This window comes from Gymnogyps californianus, chromosome 17 (assembly GCF_018139145.2).
Source record: "Gymnogyps californianus isolate 813 chromosome 17, ASM1813914v2, whole genome shotgun sequence".
Classification (NCBI taxonomy): Eukaryota; Metazoa; Chordata; class Aves; order Accipitriformes; family Cathartidae; genus Gymnogyps; species Gymnogyps californianus.
Window position 1 is genome coordinate 2,731,002 of NC_059487.1, and position 18,139 is coordinate 2,749,140.

The window sequence follows — 18,139 nt, forward strand, 5'->3', positions numbered from 1 at the left end:
CACGACCGCTCCTGGGAGCGACGAGGCCAGGCTCAGCCCCACGGGATCCCCACTGGCATCGTACAGAAGGAGCAGAGCCCTTTGGAAAACCCAGGCCGGGGGCGTTGGTAGCCAGATGTGCACATCCTGGGGCGTTCCTGCAGCTGGGCTTCTCCTGTTTCTGCAGAGCAAATCTGCAGCATCTGTGTTTACCTCAACTGATCCGGCAGAATCCCTCGCTGAGGTTACTAAGCAAACACTTACCAGCTTTTTTCCATATCTCTTCAGTGACGTAGCCCGTTCCCGACCTGCTGCTGAACTCCCGCAACGAATCTGTTGGAATAAGGGACACAGGGAAAGGTTGGCAAAGCCTCGTCTCACCCAACTGCTGCTTAAGTGCCCAGCGGTACCTCGCTACATCGTGGGGCAGGGTAGAATTAACCGGCTAAAACTCAAAGCAGAGGACTCCTACAGTTAAAGCCATTCATCAAACACTCAGATGATAAATTACAACATTTAATTAGTGCCTTGCATAATTTATGATACTGTATAACCCATTTCCATCTCCTGGTACTCCATAACAACAGGCAATGCTTATAAATATATGCCATCAAACATCTGCACTGTCCAGCGACTTTGAGCATCAATCCATACGACCAGCAGTTTACATTAAATGCAGCACTTCCCACTCCCAAGGGCAATTCAAAGGCTTGAATTAACAGACAAACTGTCCTGCAAGACCTCTTACGGCGAGAGGTGTATGCATTCCCCAGCACCCTACGCCTGCGAAGAGCCTACGTGACAGATGGGGACGGTCACACGAGGACCTAAGCACAGACTGCAGTCACACAGGGAAGCTTTTCAGAAGCCTCGTCCTGTGTTCTATCTGCATCCGTTTTTTTAAGGCTTCAGAGTAATTTTCTGAAGGGTCAAACCAAAAACTGATTCGTGTCAAAGGCTGGTGGGAGAACAAAAGCACTCCATGAAGGCGGTGAGGTTATTTAAGCCTGCGGCACACCGGGGGATGCTTCTTGATGTTTAACTGCACCTTCTCGCACCAGCAATGGAGCTTGAAAATTAGCCCTAGGTCCCATGAGGGGAGAAAGCATCAACAACGTTCCTAATTTATTAAAAAAAACAAATTAAATTATACCACCTTTAACAACATGAGCCTGTAAGTGTATTAGTCGTGGTATACTTACATATAGAAGGGCTAAAACCTGGCTGTGCTCACCAGGTCGTCACACACACCCAGCCATGCCACGGGCTCGCCGCACGCTGCTCTGCCGTTACGGCTGGAGCCACGGGTGCTTGGTTTCGAGAAAGTCCGATTAATATATTCTATTTTAGCTCCTTTTGCTTGCATATTTGTTATTGTTTTCCCAGGAAATACTCGTTCTCGCTGTCTGGGAACTATCAAAACTTGTTCGATCGCAGCTAAATCTGGGCTGGGCTCTAATTCGGATGTTCTTTTTGACATGCAAGAGGATTCACTCTTTATTTTGTATACAAACAAGTTGAATGTGTATAAAATTGAGAGTTTTAGCTTGACATTTACTATTATTGTTAGAAAACATCCATCTTCATTACTGAATGATCAGGGGTTTTTTTTCAGCATTTGATTTGCAGCAAATTTATTTGGATGGAAATTAGAATTACATCCAAATGCATAAAATCAGCATTTCAGACTTGTTTTTTGTAAAGGGTCAAAATCTCTGCACACTGGAATGGAAAACCAGGCAGCTTTAATAAAGTTAAGTTGACTCATGATACAAAAATAGAATTAATAACTCAGGTAGTAGCTCTTACACTTACAGCAGTCTTTGGTATTTTTAGAATTAGTAGACCTTGACATTTAAAATCCGTTCGGCAAGACAGACTGGAAGGGGAAGAGGGGTGGAACCAACCACCTCTCCTGCCTTTTCACCCCCCGGTTTCTCAGCTTTGGATGAACTTGGCTCCGTTTGGTCGGCAAGTACGGCTCAGCGACAAGGAAGACGCTCTTCTCCTGGCACCAGCAGAAGGTGCTGCTGCTGCCCGAAGGCGCCTTCAGACGTTCGCAAACGCTGCTTCTAGGAGCTCACCCAGGAGCTTTCATGTGTCCGACGACTTGTGCCTCTTCAAAGCTTTGAGAACAGCTATGCACCGCTTAAGTATTTGATTTATATTTTAATTGGAAGATTTTATCATCACTTTATGCCTAATATAGCTTTGTCGTAATTAGACACCTACTGAAAAAGGCCCTGGCACAGCACACCCACCCCTCGCTTACCGCTGCCGATGGAGTCGGAGCTGCTGGGGCTGTGCTGCCTGGAGATGAGCTCGCTGCCCGCCTTCCGCGGCTCGGCTGTCTCGCTGCACCGCCTCTTCCAGTAGTTGAGCTCTTCCCGATCGGCCTCCTGACAGCGCCGCAGCACGGCCATCGAGCGCCGGGTTTTCTCCACCATCTCCATGATGCAGTTCAGTGCCTGCAGGGAGGAAGGCGTTTTCAGTCTTGCTCATGAGGTCGTCTCCCGAATTTCTCGTCGGAGGGACCATCCCAGGAAGATGAAACATGAGGTCATTTCACAGGAACAGGCTCTGAGCACCGTATTTTGGATGACGCCGTATTCAAACGGGGCGGGTAAGACTGGGTCCCGTACCCGCATGCACAGCAGCGATGCTGAGCAGGGACGCAGCACCGGGTGGAAGGAGGGGGTCACACCTGCACCGTAAGGCCTTGGTCACCACAGGAGGTGGCTAAACACCTTCAGGCCATGCTCCTAAAGGTGGAGGGGAAAAAACTCACCACTTTCCTATGGGAACAGGATGCCCGTGCAAGGGTTGGCTGTGATCCTGGTGCCAGCTCTCCATAGCCACATCCCAACTCGCAAATATTCAGCCATGGGGCCTCTACTTCACTCCGCTCCCCGCCCCCCCCCAAAAACCATCAGCTTTAGAGCATAAGCAAGCATGAGGTCTCTCTGCATTTATTATCAAAGCTGAATTTCAATCCCTTCTCTTTGGGGAAACACTCCAGTGAAGTGCTTGGATGAGCAGCCTTGCTCAGAGGGAAAAAGCTGACTGCAGAAAGTCTGCCAGAAGTACCAAGTCTTGCTGTCGGTGCCTAGTTGAGGCCCATAAAAGGCTGGCATCTCCGGAAAAAAAGTCTTTAAAAAAAAACAATGATGGGTTTACTTCTTTTGTGAGCTCCATATCCTTACGGCACATGGCACATCTGCACGCTCGTCGGTCCAGTGCTGGCCAGGGCTGCGGCAGAAAAGACCCGTGCGGGGACAAAGTTGGGTTTGGTTGCTCAGCCAGCCAGGGCAGCACATGGCCTTGCTCTGCAGGAGAAGCTCCCCAACTCCAGACACTCTGTCCAGAGTGATTTTGGATTCCACTGACCACGGGCAGAGAAAACCTGCCAGGAAAGTGCTACTGCTACTATGTCCACCCCACCATCCACCTTCTTGTGGTGGCTTGTTCCTCTACACGCCACTAGGAAAGCCTGGATATGGTACCAACAAGAAGAAAATCACAAATTGGAGCAGGTGGAACACTGGGTTGCTGCTTCCCACAGAGCTTCCCACACCTCCTGCCGTTCCTTACGTGATCGAGATGCTTCCACTCGTCAGCCCACTCTCTCTCTGTTAAGCGGTGGTCCACCAGCTCGTCCTGGTATCCTCCATTCAAACCTGCAACAAACCACAGCCAGAAGAGTGATTAGATGGACCGAGTGCTTTCAGTGCTGGAGAGGGAAGGTGGCCCCGAAGCGATAATAAAGAGCTGTATTTCCAGCTACACATAGCTGGGATTTTAAAACACATCTCAAGGAGGTGGCTCTACAAGGGCAATGCCACACCGGTGCTTTTATCCTTGTCTGTGTCACTGTCTCGGAAGTGCTACAATCCACTCACGGGTCTGGATCTGACCGGCTTGGGGAGCTGGCTCCCTTATTATGAGCCCACAGGAGCTCAGAGCTTGTGATTCAGGCTGCCCTGTTGGAAACACAGCATGCAGCTCCCACACACCCCCGGGGAGAAATGGGGCGGGGGGCCAGGCTCTGCTCTCCTGCTTTAGTGATCTTGGAAAGGTTCATTTCTATTTCCCTGCCCTCCACTCTTGCCTGCTGGGTTGGCTACACTCAACTTACACACCGGGTCCTTCCCGGTGGCTCCAGCCTTTATGTGTATACAGGGAAATGCAAACTCTCAATCTTCCCATTTTTAACCTCCCACGGTCAGTTGTTTTCTTCAAATTCCCTGCAAAATCTCTGCCGAGGACATGCCCAGCATTACACAGCTTTGGGTGCAAGTGGCCGAGCAAGGACCGATGCCGAAGCTCAGCTGCTGGATTTCACAGCTCCTACGACTAAAAGCCCTCCAAGGCTTTCTCACCAAGACTGCCGTGCCTGTCCCGAATCTCTCGGTGCTCCAACATCTTGCTGGGGTCCCTGTAGAGATGGGATGTCGCGATATCTTCCAAGGTGTAGTGCTGGAGGGGCGGCGGGGTGGGGTGGAACTGTCCCCCGGGGTTCATCAGGGGGATTGTCAGGGCAGGGCTGTGCCGGGGCGCGGGGCTGATGGTGCACACCCTCTTGGCCGGAGGCTCCGTCGGCAGCGGCTCCCTCTCAAAGCTGCTGTCTTCCCTTCTGCAACCACACCGGCAGAGAGAGGTATTCGTTAGCACCGCATAAACATATTCGGAAAGGGAAAGATGCAGATTTCAAATCAGCAGAGTTTGGGCAGCGATGATTTTACCGGGGGGGTAAAGGCAGGGAGCTAAAACAAACATGCTCAGCTTGTGAACAAATCCACAAAATGACCCTGTCAAAGAAAAAGGTCAAGATGCCCGAGTGTTGTGATTCATCTTTCTGAGCATGACCAAATTAAAATTTCACAGTTTTTATAAATTTGAGGCATGCTCCACATCATTACATAACAACTTTTAACTTGGAATAAAAAGTGGCGGAAACGAACGGCATCTTTCCCAGCCCTGACAGTGCCTCCGCTCGCCGCCCGGGGAGGTGGAGAACTGCTCGGCTCTCCAGCTCAGGCTTTTCAGTGCTACCCAACAAGTCCCTCTGGGACAGAACCTGCCCGAAAGAGGATCCCAACTTGAATTCACAGTGCAGGAGGACAATCATCGGTGTTTTATTAACAGCCAGAATACTTGTTGGGAGTGAGAAGATGCTACAGTTTAGCCCTGGATGCTGCTTGAAGCTTTGACAGCAGCAAAGCTGAAAAAGAAGTCACAATTCAAGAACTTGGCAGAGCTCTTTTTACCTGTCCGGACTGTGCCTCTTCCCATTCCCGTTCACCTCGATGAGCAGCTCGGAGGAGTCAGCGGGGGACGTGGTGTTTGTGTTCAGCAGGATGTGCTCGTGCTGCGCCAGGTACTGGGAGGGCGTCTGCTTGGCAGCCCGGGCGCAGTGCAGCAGCTCTCTCTGCAGCAGCGGGAGGTTGGCCTGGAAAACAAGCGTGGCTCTGGTTTATGCAGGCTGCGGGCAGGCGTTTCCAGCCGTTCGCAGAAGGTTTGCTCTGCACACGTAATCTCTCAGAGCAGTAACACCGAGAGCCTGCAGCCCCCACTCAGGATCCTCCAGCTCCCAGTGTCCGCACTGTCGGATTTACCTGTATTTTCTCAAGAGCTGAGGACGACCTGATGTCGGTGCACCCAAAACCCAAGTGTCACGGGAAGCACTCTGCGCTTCCAGCATCTAACCACCCCAGACATGCTCCGTATGCCAACGCTTCAAGGATTCTAGATCTGAACATTCGCAAATAAGATTATAGGATCAGAAGCTGCTGAACGGAGCTTGGTTTGTCTCCTTTATCCCTAACATACAGACAGACATATGTGGCACTTCTTATCACGTTAGCTTTCCACAAGCCAGTCCCACATGGCCACCGCTACGGTCTGTGCAGTCTGTCTTGGACTTTAACAAAATTGCCGTGGTGCTTGAAACGAGAGCTTTCCCAGCAATGACACGCTGCCAAGCGGCACAGACCAGCACACGGAGCATCAGCGAGCCCCACCAGCTCCCTGTCACCTTCAGAAAGGGGATCACAAACGGCCGGAGGGGGAAGTTCGTCGCCTCTTGCAGCTTGCAGTGAAATTCCTCGATTGTCACCGTTGAATTCTGAGAAAAGAAATTAAGAAATGAAATGATAATTTGTTCTTATTTTTAGACACGTCGGAAACAGCTCCAAACGAACAGAACTGGAAGGGAGACTTCATCTGCCACTACAGGACCGACAACGTTTGCATCGGATCCTGCCTAACGCAGCCAAAAAGACGCAGGCCAATGGAGTAGAAACGCTGCACTAGGTGAGGGGCGAATGCTGCGCACAGCTGGGTGCTGCCTGGCCCAGCACCCTCCCAGCTCCGGGGCTGGGAGGCAGGGCCCGGCTCTGGGGAGGCAGCAGGGCCCAGCTGGCATCTCCTGCACCCTGCCCAGGTGGCCTGGGCCAGGCTGCGGGGAGCCAGACAGCCATTCCAGCTGCTCAGAGCTGCACGCCTTCCTCTCCTCCTTCCTTCCTTTCAGCTCATCTCATCTAATCCATCCACCATCCGCGAAGTCACGACCAGCCCGCTGCTCACCCCACTGGCACGGTCCTCCCCTGGCCTGACCCTGCATCCCCCGTGGCCGTTTAGGCTGGGTGCTCCCTGGGACAAGCAGCATTTGATAACCTGCACGTACAAAGTTCATCCCTGCAGCAATTACTGCAACCAGTGGTGAGAACGACAGTCAGAGGAACCTGGACAGCTTATCACTTCCTTTCCAAAAGAGTAAGCTAAGGTACTACCCTACACCCATGGAAATATATACGCCTTCCTTCAGCAGCAGCAGCAACAGCTTTTCGCATCCAGTGCTCAAGCCCTGTGAAAGCTCCAAAGGCCATGGACAGAGCCGCGTTTTCTCTGCGCATGCCAATCTTGGAAGCAGAAATACTCCCGGCTGCCTGCAGTCTAGCTGCCTTCGCTGCATGCTGAGCCTCTGTCCTGGTTTTGGCTGGGATAGAGTTAATTTTCTTCTTAGTAGCTGGTACAGTGCTGTGTTTTGGATTTAGTGTGAGAATAATGTTGATAACACGCTGATGTTTTAGTTGTTGCTAAGTAGCGCTTATCTTAAGCCAAGGACTTTTCAGTTTCCCGTGCTCTGCCAGCAAGCAGGTGGCAAGGAGCTGGGAGGGAGCATGGCCGGGGCAGCTGACCCCAACTAGCCAAAGGGCTATTCCATACCATGGAACATCATGCCCAGTATATAAACTGGGGGGAGGTGGCCGGGAGGGGCAGATTGCTGCTGGGGCATCGGTCAGCGGGTGGTGAGCAACTGCATTGTGCATCATTTGTCTTTTCTTGGGTTTTATTTCTCTCTTTTTTTGTTATATTCCTTTTCATTACAATTATTATTATTATATTTTTATTATTATTAGTTAGTATTATATTTTATTTTACTTTAGTTATTAAACTGTTCTTATCTCAACCCATGAGTTTTACTTTTTTTTTTCGCTGATCCTCCTCCCCATCCCACTGGGAGGGGGGAGCGGGGAGCAGCTGCATGGTGCCTAGTTGCCGACTGGGGTTAAACCACGACAGCCTCAAAAGAAATCTGCCAAAAAGCTGAGATCAGCTTGGGAGCAGCGCTGGGTGCCGCACCGGACCGCAGCCAGGCAGGCGGCGTGGTGCTGTGCTCCAGGGTATGGGTTTGCACACCATTTCTACCAGTCAGTTTGTATACCTGCAAATATTAGTCACAATTCCTCAGCAAGACCTGTTCAGTTGTTTTTTGAAGGGTGCTTTCAAGTTGTTCGTACCTGCAAAAGGGCGTGAGGGCATACACGCACTGTTTATGCATGCACACACTGCCACCAACCCCAGCTCTCGCAAATCCAAGCGCAGGAGTGCAGAAGAAGGGCAGAAGATGCATACAAGTTATTTACCAAGCCTCTTCCTGTAGCTGCACCTTCAGACTGTCACAAGCAAAGAACCAATGCCTTTGGTAATGCGGGCAAATATGCAATCAGCAAAGCAGGAGCACACCAGAAGCCCAGACCTCCTATTTTGCAACAGCAGCCTTCCCATCCTCTGCAGACATTGGCAACAGTCAACCTTGCTGTGCTAGTGGGCCTGTTTAAGACATGCAGGAGCAGCCCATAAAGAGGAAAAAAAACCATTAAATACATCACTGCGTATCATAAATGAAGTCTTTGAAGTGTCATGATATTCTCTACGCACTCAAGAGCGGAGAAGCACTACCAGCTTTCCAGAGCAAGCCCCTGCTAGCGCCAGGACCCAGTTCCCGACCAGCACTCCTGCTTTTTCCATTACACCTGGCTGCCTTGCCGAGCAAAGCAGCGTTGAGTTTGAGCACACTGAAGTCAGGGCAGCACTAACAAAGCGGTGGCTGGAACTGGCATTTCTTTGTGTGGAAGCAGATCAGAGGCAAGCTGATCCATGGTCAGGGCCAGGCAATCATAAATCTGCACGAGCAGGAAAACGCTTTCCTAGTACAAAACTACAGGCTCCTCTGAATTGCGTGAAAAGTTTCATTTACAAGGGGAAATGGAGAAGCCCAGCGCAGCCCATGGCTTCCAGTGAGCCCATGGCACCAGACCTGTGGCCTTTATAGAAAAGCTTAGTCCAAATCCTTCCAAGTTTTCTTAAGTTCAGCTGCACCCAAGCTCATGCCAAAGCCACTGGACAAAACAGCTTTTTGAAACCCACTGAAGACGAGAGAAAAAGAAGACAACAAGTTTAGCAGAAAGCATTAAACATTACACAGTCTTGCTCAGTCAACAGCTCTGCTTATAAAGATACAAACAGATAATATTGTGTAACATGGGCACGCGCTGGCTGCCAGGATCCCATCCCTAAAGCAGTCTGGCAAAAGCAAGGCAGCCTGGGCCGGTGTGCGGGGCTTACCACTAATGCCAGGACGAGGGTCCGGACCTTCTCCCCGATCTCTGGCGAAATGTCATTGCCGAACTGCTGCAGGGTAGTGAGGAAGCGCTTCAGCTTGCTGAGCTGCCGGGCGCCGCACGTGGCTGGGAGCTGCTGGTTTGTCAGCGAGGAGGAGGAGGAGGAGGAAGGACCGTTGCTAAACCTCTGGGGTGGGGATGGTGCCCCGTTCAGCGTCGGAGGGGAATGGTTTATTCCATTGGGCACTGCAAATGGGAGACAGAAGCGTTACTGAGCGTCAGATGGGCATGTCCAGGCAGTCTGGTGTTTAAGAAGATCCATCTTCCACCCACGAGCCTGCTGCTGATGGTTAATCGCTGCTAGTGAACAGGGCAAGAACCAGAAAAGGGGCTATGGCCAGAGCAGAGCCTGCATGCCGTGCCGGAGGGCACCCAGCTATGGAGCTGGTCACGGGCAATGTGCGTGCCTTCTTCTCAACCTTCCCCTGAGCTCGTGGGGATGCTCTGCAGCCGCCAGCATGTAAGAACCACACACCCAGCCAAGGCATCCGCAGGAGTTTTCCTTATGGGATTGCTCAGGTGTGATTTACACCACGGCCAGTGACTTCCCCGGCATTTCTCTCCTCCGCCAGCCTCCGCTCAGCGAGCTTCATTTCCAGGGCCATCAAACACCGCAGGATTAGGGCTCAGCAGAGCAGGCACACCTCCATTCGCATTTGAGGCAGCCCAGGAGGACATGGGGTCAGGCTGCATAAAGCCAATGCCGCGGCAGACCGAGTCGTGCCGTACGCTCAGCCCAAGGAATTAAATGTGCTTTAGCTCAAAGTTTACAGCCCTCGGCAAGAATTACCAAACAGCGTTTTCTGGTCTGCGTCAGGCCAAAAATGACACCAGATGATCCAAGGATCCTTCCCAGCCCCATCATTTGCAATAAGTCATCAGTGCTCATTACAGCCGGGGTCCCACTAGCAGACACTGCAGCTCAGGTGCCTTCACCTCACCCTGGGGATGGCTGACAGCATCCTGCCCCGCGGCGCCTGCCCGCTGTACCTCCCCGGGGATTTACAGGGAGTTTCGCAAACACGGTTGTTTTTTCCAACCTGGTCCCATCTGCAACTTCGCCTCCTGTAAGCGGCGAGCATGTCGAAACAGACTGAAGGGCTGGAAATCTGGGAACTCGGCAAGGGATTAGAATAAATTGTTGACATCCCTGCACCGCCGTTGTGCAATCTAGAGCCCTGTCTGAAGAGCAGCTGTGCGCTTGGGGCCCCAACTCAGTATAAACCCAGAATTTTAGAGGTGAAAAGTACATCATCGTAAATATAGTTTTAGCTGATCCACTGGGTTATCCTTAAAAGCCCAGCCCTGAATCGCTTATGGATGCAAGCACTGAACAGAAGGCCACAAGCTATAAAAACCATTTCAAATGACAGCGTTCAGAGCAGAAGCACTGAAGCCACTCGGCAGAGCTGCCCCTTGCACGTGGGGCAGGGGAAGGTGCGTGCCGTGATGGAGCAGCAGCTTGCAAAAAAAAAAAAAAAAAAAAAAAAAAAAGGTGCCAAAATTTCCGCTGCACCTTTGCGAGGATCATACCAAATCCTCATGACCCCAGTGAGGGTTTTTCGGAGAAGGCGGCAGGAGGTACTTGAACAGTTAAACCACTCTGGGGCACGGCGGGGTCGGAGGCTGGAAAGGCTCCACGCACCTGGACCTGCCGTGGTGAGCACAGGAGGGAACCCGAGAAGATTAACCAGAGTCAGTTAAGATGCAAGGGAAAGATAAGGCTAAAGAGACAGTCAAAGGTGATTCCTGCTAACCACGGGGTGACGGGCTCTTCTGGGGCATAGCAAAGACGTGCCCTTTCATAGGCAGAGAGATGATGAAATGAAGGCGAAGGCAAGGATTGAGAGGATGGAGGTGCAAAGGCAAAGCGAGCTCATGCCTTTTGTTACGGAGCAATGCAACCTGAAAAACTCCTGTCCACACCGGCTTCCCCAAAGCAGCAAAGGAACAGAGATGTCCTGCAGAGACGGCATGTACTCACAGGGTTAGCTACCATGGAGTACCAGCAAACGCAGAGCTATGTGAAAGGCAAGGCTTCTGGCAATTACTCATAAATAGCATTTATTTCACGATAAAAGTGTTATAAATAGCGGGGAAAGCCACCCAGAGAAGCTCCTCTCAAACAGAGGAGGACTGTGCAGCTCTGCACTCTCCGGTGGCCACGAACAAGGCGCTTTACCCCCTTCTTTATTTCGCTTCCTCTTATTCTTTCAAATGAAAGACTAGGGAGAGCAACGAGCTCTATTTATACCCCGGGAGAAGTAGGGGCTGTGTGACCCCCCCAGGGGCCGGGGGGCTGCGGGGGACCCTCGGGAGAGGCTGCCAAGGATGGGAGCGGCGGACGTTGATGGACTCGGGTGATGCCACGGAAGCGGAGCGAGATGGGTTGGCTCAGGGCTGCCGTTAGACACAGCCCCCGTAACCACTCTCTGCGTTTTTAGGCTTACCCTGCCTGACCCTCCTGCAAACGGCGTTACCGCAGGGCGGCTGGCAGTTATCTGATCCTGCGCATCGCCAGGATCTGCTCCACCACAGACCACAGAGCTGGGCTGGGGCCTCTATTTCCAGGTGAGAGGACAGTGATGAAGCAAGTGAGGTGGCGTACCGAGACCGGTGGGATTACAGCTGGGGGGAGAGGAGGATGCTAAATTCCTGGGAACACAAAAGTCATCATCTAGGGCTGCTCTGTTAGATTCTGCCTTAAGTCCTCAATGCTCAAAGGCTTTCCCTGTTTCTCCAACCCTTTTGTTACTGATCCGCAGGCAGGCATGGGCTTCCTCCCGCCTGGTCCTCCTCGCCTGCCCAAGCCATGGGCTTTTACAGGGCAGGGCACGCATGCACTGACTCTGACAAAGACCCTTTGGTGAAACTGAGAAGTAAAAAGCAAGAATAAACTTCACCCCAGGTTGCATCTCTCATCTCTCTTGGAAAGAGCAATCAAGTCATCTGCAATCAGCAGTTTCAGGCTCCTTGGCCCTTAGCAGTGTGCCAAGCAACCTCTTTGGAAAAATTAATTTCTGTCACTTTGCTAATGGTCTTTTTCTGGCTGAGCAAAAGGAGAGCCATTAAAAACCCCTCAGTGCATAAAGATGGGGACAACATGTCTGGCGGGATAACCCGGCGATTAGTGCTATTGCCAGCATCATGCAATACATCACCGTGTGTCCTGAAAGAGGCTGGACTGTAAATCTCTGAAATCCACTGCCAGTGTGAAACTGTGAGATATCCCAGACACCATCGTGGACAGCAAAGCAACGCAGAACCAGCTAGGGAGACGCTCAGCGCAGGGGAGGAGAGCTGAGGACAGCCCGGAAAATACGTACATCCCACGTGCAGGGGTCAGATAACTCCATGCCCAACAAAGTAAAGCAGCTTTGCTCCAGAATGATGCTTTTTAAAACGCATTAAATGACTTAAATGTCAGCTAAGGGAGAAAAAAAAAAAAAGAGCCTGTGCTCTTTCGAGGCTGTGAGAAAAGGCTGTACGACCATCCCGTCCGCAGAGTCACCTCTGTGCAACACCCTGCTAGAAGAAGTGGGTGCGAGGCTGTGCTGTGGCTGGGCAGGGCCAGGATCTACTGTGGCTTAATAGCAAAGATTATAAAGCAAAGATGGAGAAAAGAGAAGCTGGATGGACAGCAAGGAATTTCTGAGGCTGGGAAATGAAAAAAAAAAAAGGAAAACTTCCTAATCTCAGCTGCAGAAATGTTGTCTGCAAAGAGAGATACAGCAGAGAGGGAATTAACTCCTCCAAAAGATACAGTGAAAAGCCTGGCTCTTGGCTTGTTTGAAGTTGACCTGATAAAAGACTTCAATTTCTTAAGGAATTTATGGTGGAAATCAAGGCTGCACCTGCAAGGAGAAGGACTCAAGGCAGCACCGGGAGTAAGGTAGGAGCAGGCAGGGGGGTAAGGGGGGATTACAAAACCTGTTATACATCCCACATACGTAGCAGAACAGCAGGAAAACCCCAGTCCCCCCTTCCTTACAGCCCTGCAGCATGGCTAACGCTCGCTGTGCTGGCAAACAGCCCTGGCCGATGGCCGAGACATCCCCGGTGACTTCTACAAGCAGAACCTTTCCTCACGGCTAGAGCTGGTCCCAGGGAAAAGCAGCGTTACTGGGGTCTTACGTGCAGTCGGGGTGAAGGACACCGGCCGGGGGCCGCCGGGGTTCACGGGGGGCAGTGGTGGCATGTTGGGAGGAGAGGACCTGGACTGTATCTTCACTTCCACAGGCGATCCGGGCATCACTGGCACCCTCTTCTCACCAGCAACTGTATGAAGAGAAGGTGGTAACGCTTATAGACAGTCACAGACAAGCATTTCCCCGCCCAGCACGTGAAGTACAGTTGCAAGGGTGAAGATGGGGGGGTGGGGGGGAAGTCACACAAGGCTCCCACGCTGCTCTGCATGGCCTCGAACCGCCACGGGGAAGAGGCAGGGTACGGCCCCGAGCAGGCAGGCAGGCAGGCAGCTGGGGAGCAGCGGCTGTCCTCAGATGCTGCCGGGCAGGCTCAGGGTACCCATGTTAACTATCCCAGTCTCTCAGCCGCATCTTCTCACCCCTCGTGCCCGAAGATGCTTCCTCAAAGTATTTCTGCCTGTTCACTTTGTTTCCCCCCCCGCTTAAGATCCCCTCGGCACTCCCCAGGCATGCCCACATGCATCTCACCGGTGTGCACGGGGTGGCACTGGCGAGGGGTGCCGAGGTTTCACCTCCAGCCCTGCTCCCCAAGCAACAAAAACACACTCTGAAGCAGCCACTTTGGCAAACAGCTCTCTGACCACCTCTGCATGTCTGCTTTTTAAAAAAACCCTCACAAATTAAATGTTCCTGCACCTCCTCTCCCTTGCATCAGGGTGGTCCTTGCTGCCCAGTGCGGCATCCCCACGGCTGCATACACACAGCCTTGCACGCCATACCCACATCGACGCTGCCTGGCCCTGAGACGGCTTCTCCGGAGGAACTGCCAGCTCGCAGCCATGCAACAGGCAACCCGGTTTTTGCGTGGGTGCCGGCCCACTGTGCAGGGAGCTTTGGTGCAATGTTGGCAGCAGCTGTGCCAGCAAGCGACCGAAATGGTCATGGTGTTGTAAAAATGAGCTGACATCAGCTATTCAGACTCTCTCTCCTGCTTGGAGTTTCTAGTGTCTAATACAGTGCCAGCTCACACTGCTGCTTCTTTTTCACCCTCTGAGGGTCCCTCCTGAGGACCCAAGCTCTGGTGGGACGTCCCAGCTCAGCTGAACAGTGTGGCCACGCTCCTGGCTCCAGTGTGGCTGAAATCAGCCTCAAAAGGCATCCTTGGGGGGGAAACAAGAGAAAAGGAGGAAATATGTGCTTATGCAAGCCGTAGGGGTTTTTTGGGATTTTTTTCAGGGGTTTGTTTTTGGTTTTTTGTTTTTTTTAAAACCAGACAGCTCAGCAAACAAAGCCTAAGCATCTCCAAAAGCACAGCTCCCATGGGAGCCAACACAACCCCCTCGGGGTGCTCCATGTCACACTGCCGGTGGCTCCGACGCCCGCCTGGCTGCAGAGCTCGTGACCCCGGACGATGCGACGCGAGGCGAATCGCCCCTCCAAGAACGCGGTCACTGCTCCCTGCTCCCCAAGCCACTGCTCGCCTCGCTCGATTAGCTCGCTAACGAGTTGTGACCGCGCACCAGCACGTCCCCGAGCAGGAACGCGGACGGGTTCCCAGCACGCCCATCTGCACCCCGGCTCGGGGGCGAGGGAGGTGCAGACGCTTGTCTTTCACCTCTCTCCAGTGCAAGCAAGCTGGGCTTCAGACCGGTGAATTTTCTCAGGCAGTTGTTGGCTTTTGGCGAATGGAAAAGTCTGCCGGACCTTCAGGGCAGCAGCCAAGCACACCGCTTCGGATGCAGGAGCTCGCACACAAGCGAGCATCGCCGCTCAGCGAGGCAGCCGAAGGGGCTCCCTGTGCACCCCCTTGAAGGGGGCACGGCCAAAAAACGACACGTGCACAGGGGCTCTGTGCTGCCTGGGATCAGTCCTGATGCTGCTTTAAGCCACTGAGGAAAGGTATTAAAGCGCATGCTGTAATCTAATCAAATTAGATTACAATCTAATTTGTAATGCACAGTTTTTACAAATATCTATGGACTGTAAGAAATTCAGCTTTCAAGTTCTGGCAAAGCAATTAAATGCTGTATTCCCGCAGAGCGGGGAAGCGCTGAATAATGGCAAAGTTTTGCACTGAAATACAACCACAAAACCTGCTACTTTGCAACTCCTGACAACAAAAATGCTGCTTTCAAGAGCAGAGAAGATGCAAACTGGCACCCAAGCCCTTCGTGCCGCTTGCCTGGAATTGGCTCCGTGAGCCACTAGCACCTGCTCTGCCACCATGCACCAGGCAAGAGCCGGCTCATTTATTTTCCTTATGGCAAGTCATCGTTAACGCCAGCAAGGTAACAAATGAAGTGTATTATTCCTAGCATTTTTTTTTGCTCTTTGCAGGACAATTTGTGGACGGGGGAGCAGAGACGAATACATGCTGAAAACCCATGTTTTCCTCCCATTTCAGTGCAGCTGGAATAACTGAGGTGGTGGGGCTGGAATCACTATAAAACCTGTGTGCACGATACTTCCATGGCAGAAAGTTTGTGTCTTCATTTATTTAAACTTGCCTTCAAAAAAAAAAAAAAAAAAAAAAAAAAAGAAATTTCTAGGCTTTGCTTTCATGAACAAAGTGGGGACCCACCAAACTTTAACATATAATAACTACGTTAATATAATATTGCAAACTACTATTCACATACATTTGGTCCAACTTTCCTATGATTTAATACTGATGTGCAGACTCTCCCTCTCATATCCACACATGAATATGACATTCAGGTGAATAACACTACATTGATGTAGTAATAGAACATCATTCATGCGCACAGGTACCTATTCCAGCAGGTGAGTTTATTGGCAAGAGCAGGAGACAAACTCCTGCCTTTCCTCCCACTTGAAATAAATGCAGCAAAATAGTCAAAGAGCAGGGTTTGGGCATGAAGTTAGGGGCATTTCTAGCACAAAAAGTCTGAGTTCACTCACCCAGGCAGGGAAGGGAAATGTTGCTAAACGACCCAGATTTTTCAATCAAAACAGTACTAATTGTGCCTATCCACCACTCGGTGCCAGCTGCCTGATGGCCATCAGGGGACAGAAACATGTTTGCTCACAATACGGGAATAATTGCAAAACCGTGAGCTAACGCACAAGAACCACGACCTGTTTGTACACCGTCCACGGACAGAGACATGAGATGTGGTTCACGCTCTTCTCTGCAAGCTCTCTGCCCACCTCTATGCCTGCCCAGCTGCAGGCATGCCAAGGAGAGAGCATCGCATCACCCCCTGCCTGCTGCTAGCCCTTTCCCACAGCACACCCCAAATACCAACGCACTGCCACCCGCCCGCCTCGTTTGATCTTCTTCACCCCCTTCCTTTGAAACCCTCTTCCCCAGGCGTATACGGCCAACCTGATATTGCCATGCTGTGGAGAGAAACAGAGCGTGAAAGCAATCCTTAAGGTTTCTCCTCTTTCCTCCTAAAACGCTCCTAGGGCACATTAAGAAAGCAGAACTAATTTGGTTAATTTACGGGGGGGGGGGGGGGAAGTCACATGGAATTTATAACCCCAAAATAAAACCAGCTACTGCTGGGCTACTGCATGAGACACCAAAACCAAAGCCCACGAGAAGCCAACACCTTCTTTTCCGAGCTCACTCCGACAGACAAGAAGCAAACAGGATTGTTAAATTTAAAAGCTTCCTGCTAATGACCTGGGGCATCTATAAACGCAGATAAAAAACATCTTTCTAAAACTCCTCATTTTTAGCCTAAACACATCCGTTTAATGAGAATCATGTGAGTAAACCAGACTGCGAATGAGGACTTGAGTCAGCCTCGAGTTGACCTGGGGCTAAAAATGAGCCAGTGAGATGGTCCCTGGAGAAACGCCGCCTTCCCGGTCTCTTTCTTCCGCATTTCACTGTTCAGAAGTATTTACTGGCTCACCAACGGCAACATTTTGGAGCTGCCTTCAGATGCACAGAGAGGATGCTGAGATGCTCCTCAAAATGCCTGCAAGTCACTCCACCGTATCAGTCATCTGAAATCATGCTAAAGAGTCAAATGCCGTAACAGATTTTTGGACACTCCACGTGCCAGAGCGGGACACCTGCCTCAACTGGAAACATTGGGTTGTTTTCCTTCAAAAACTCCTCCTTCCAAACCCTACCTGGACTTAGAAACATTTACAAATGTTGTGGTGTTATTTTTCAAGCAGTGCCTGCAGAACACAGATGGAACATGTTTATGGCACAACACTTTTGCTGTCAAGCTGCCAAATGTCAAAACTTTGCAGTGACACGTGCTCAACTTTGCATCCAGGACCTGCAAAGGTTAGTCAGGGAAAGAGGCATCAGCGACGTGGCCATCGGGCCGGGTGGGAGAGCTGCCTTCCCAGCCTTGGATTTTCACATGGGAAGACGATTCACTCTGAGTAAAACGAAACCCGATCACAGAGATGCTGTTTTAGTCTTGGCTTGCTGCAAGAATTTCATCTTCTCCAAAAGCCGATGAAGCCTGAAGACCAGATTTCACAGCGATTGGAGTTACAGATTTCAGATGCTGCAAAGCTGCTGTCTGGGTAAGGACAGCTGTAGGCACATATCAGTTTATGCTGCGTGCCCTATATATTCATGTGTCCCATTTAAGGAGCCCAGGTGTACAAGAGACTAGAAAGCCCCAGAGCTTTGAATACACCTGAAACCCTTCATCCCGCTGCTCTCCAGCAACACGCTGCAAGGCCCCGGTTTTACTTGACTCTGTGCTGACAGTCAGTATGCACCGTACTTCCTTTGCTGCTCCAGTTCTCATCCAGAGCATAACAAATTAAAAAGGAGCATATGTCAAGATTAAGTGCAGCTGATGATTTTCCTTTCTGGAGAGGAGAAAGAGCGAAGTGATATAACAGGACAGCACGCCAGGAGAAAACCTGGGGTCTCGACCGGTCCTCAGAGAAGTCCCACTCCTGTGCTCCCGGGGGATCGAGGCTCCAGCTCTCCAACACAGCAGCACATTTTAGAGGGGGCAGTTTCAACACCCACTGGAGACATATTTCATCGTATTTATTTTCTTTAAAGAAGTCTTCCACCTATGGTGTTTAGTACAA

General features: G+C 51.2%; 1 protein-coding gene across 3 annotated transcripts in view; it reads right to left on the bottom strand.

The window, feature by feature from the left end:
* The window catches only part of CBFA2T2 (CBFA2/RUNX1 partner transcriptional co-repressor 2), a 64,703-nt gene that overhangs the window by 3,784 nt on the left and 42,780 nt on the right, over positions 1-18,139 (bottom strand). For all 3 annotated transcript variants that reach the window (XM_050907235.1, XM_050907234.1, XM_050907236.1), the window contains exons 2-9: positions 13,080-13,223; positions 8,890-9,131; positions 6,014-6,103; positions 5,247-5,428; positions 4,359-4,612; positions 3,571-3,656; positions 2,252-2,447; positions 244-312 (exon numbers count right to left, since the gene is read on the bottom strand). In XM_050907235.1, the coding sequence (XP_050763192.1) occupies positions 244-312; positions 2,252-2,447; positions 3,571-3,656; positions 4,359-4,612; positions 5,247-5,428; positions 6,014-6,103; positions 8,890-9,131; positions 13,080-13,223 (1,263 nt within the window). The remainder of the gene's footprint in view (positions 1-243; positions 313-2,251; positions 2,448-3,570; positions 3,657-4,358; positions 4,613-5,246; positions 5,429-6,013; positions 6,104-8,889; positions 9,132-13,079; positions 13,224-18,139) is intronic.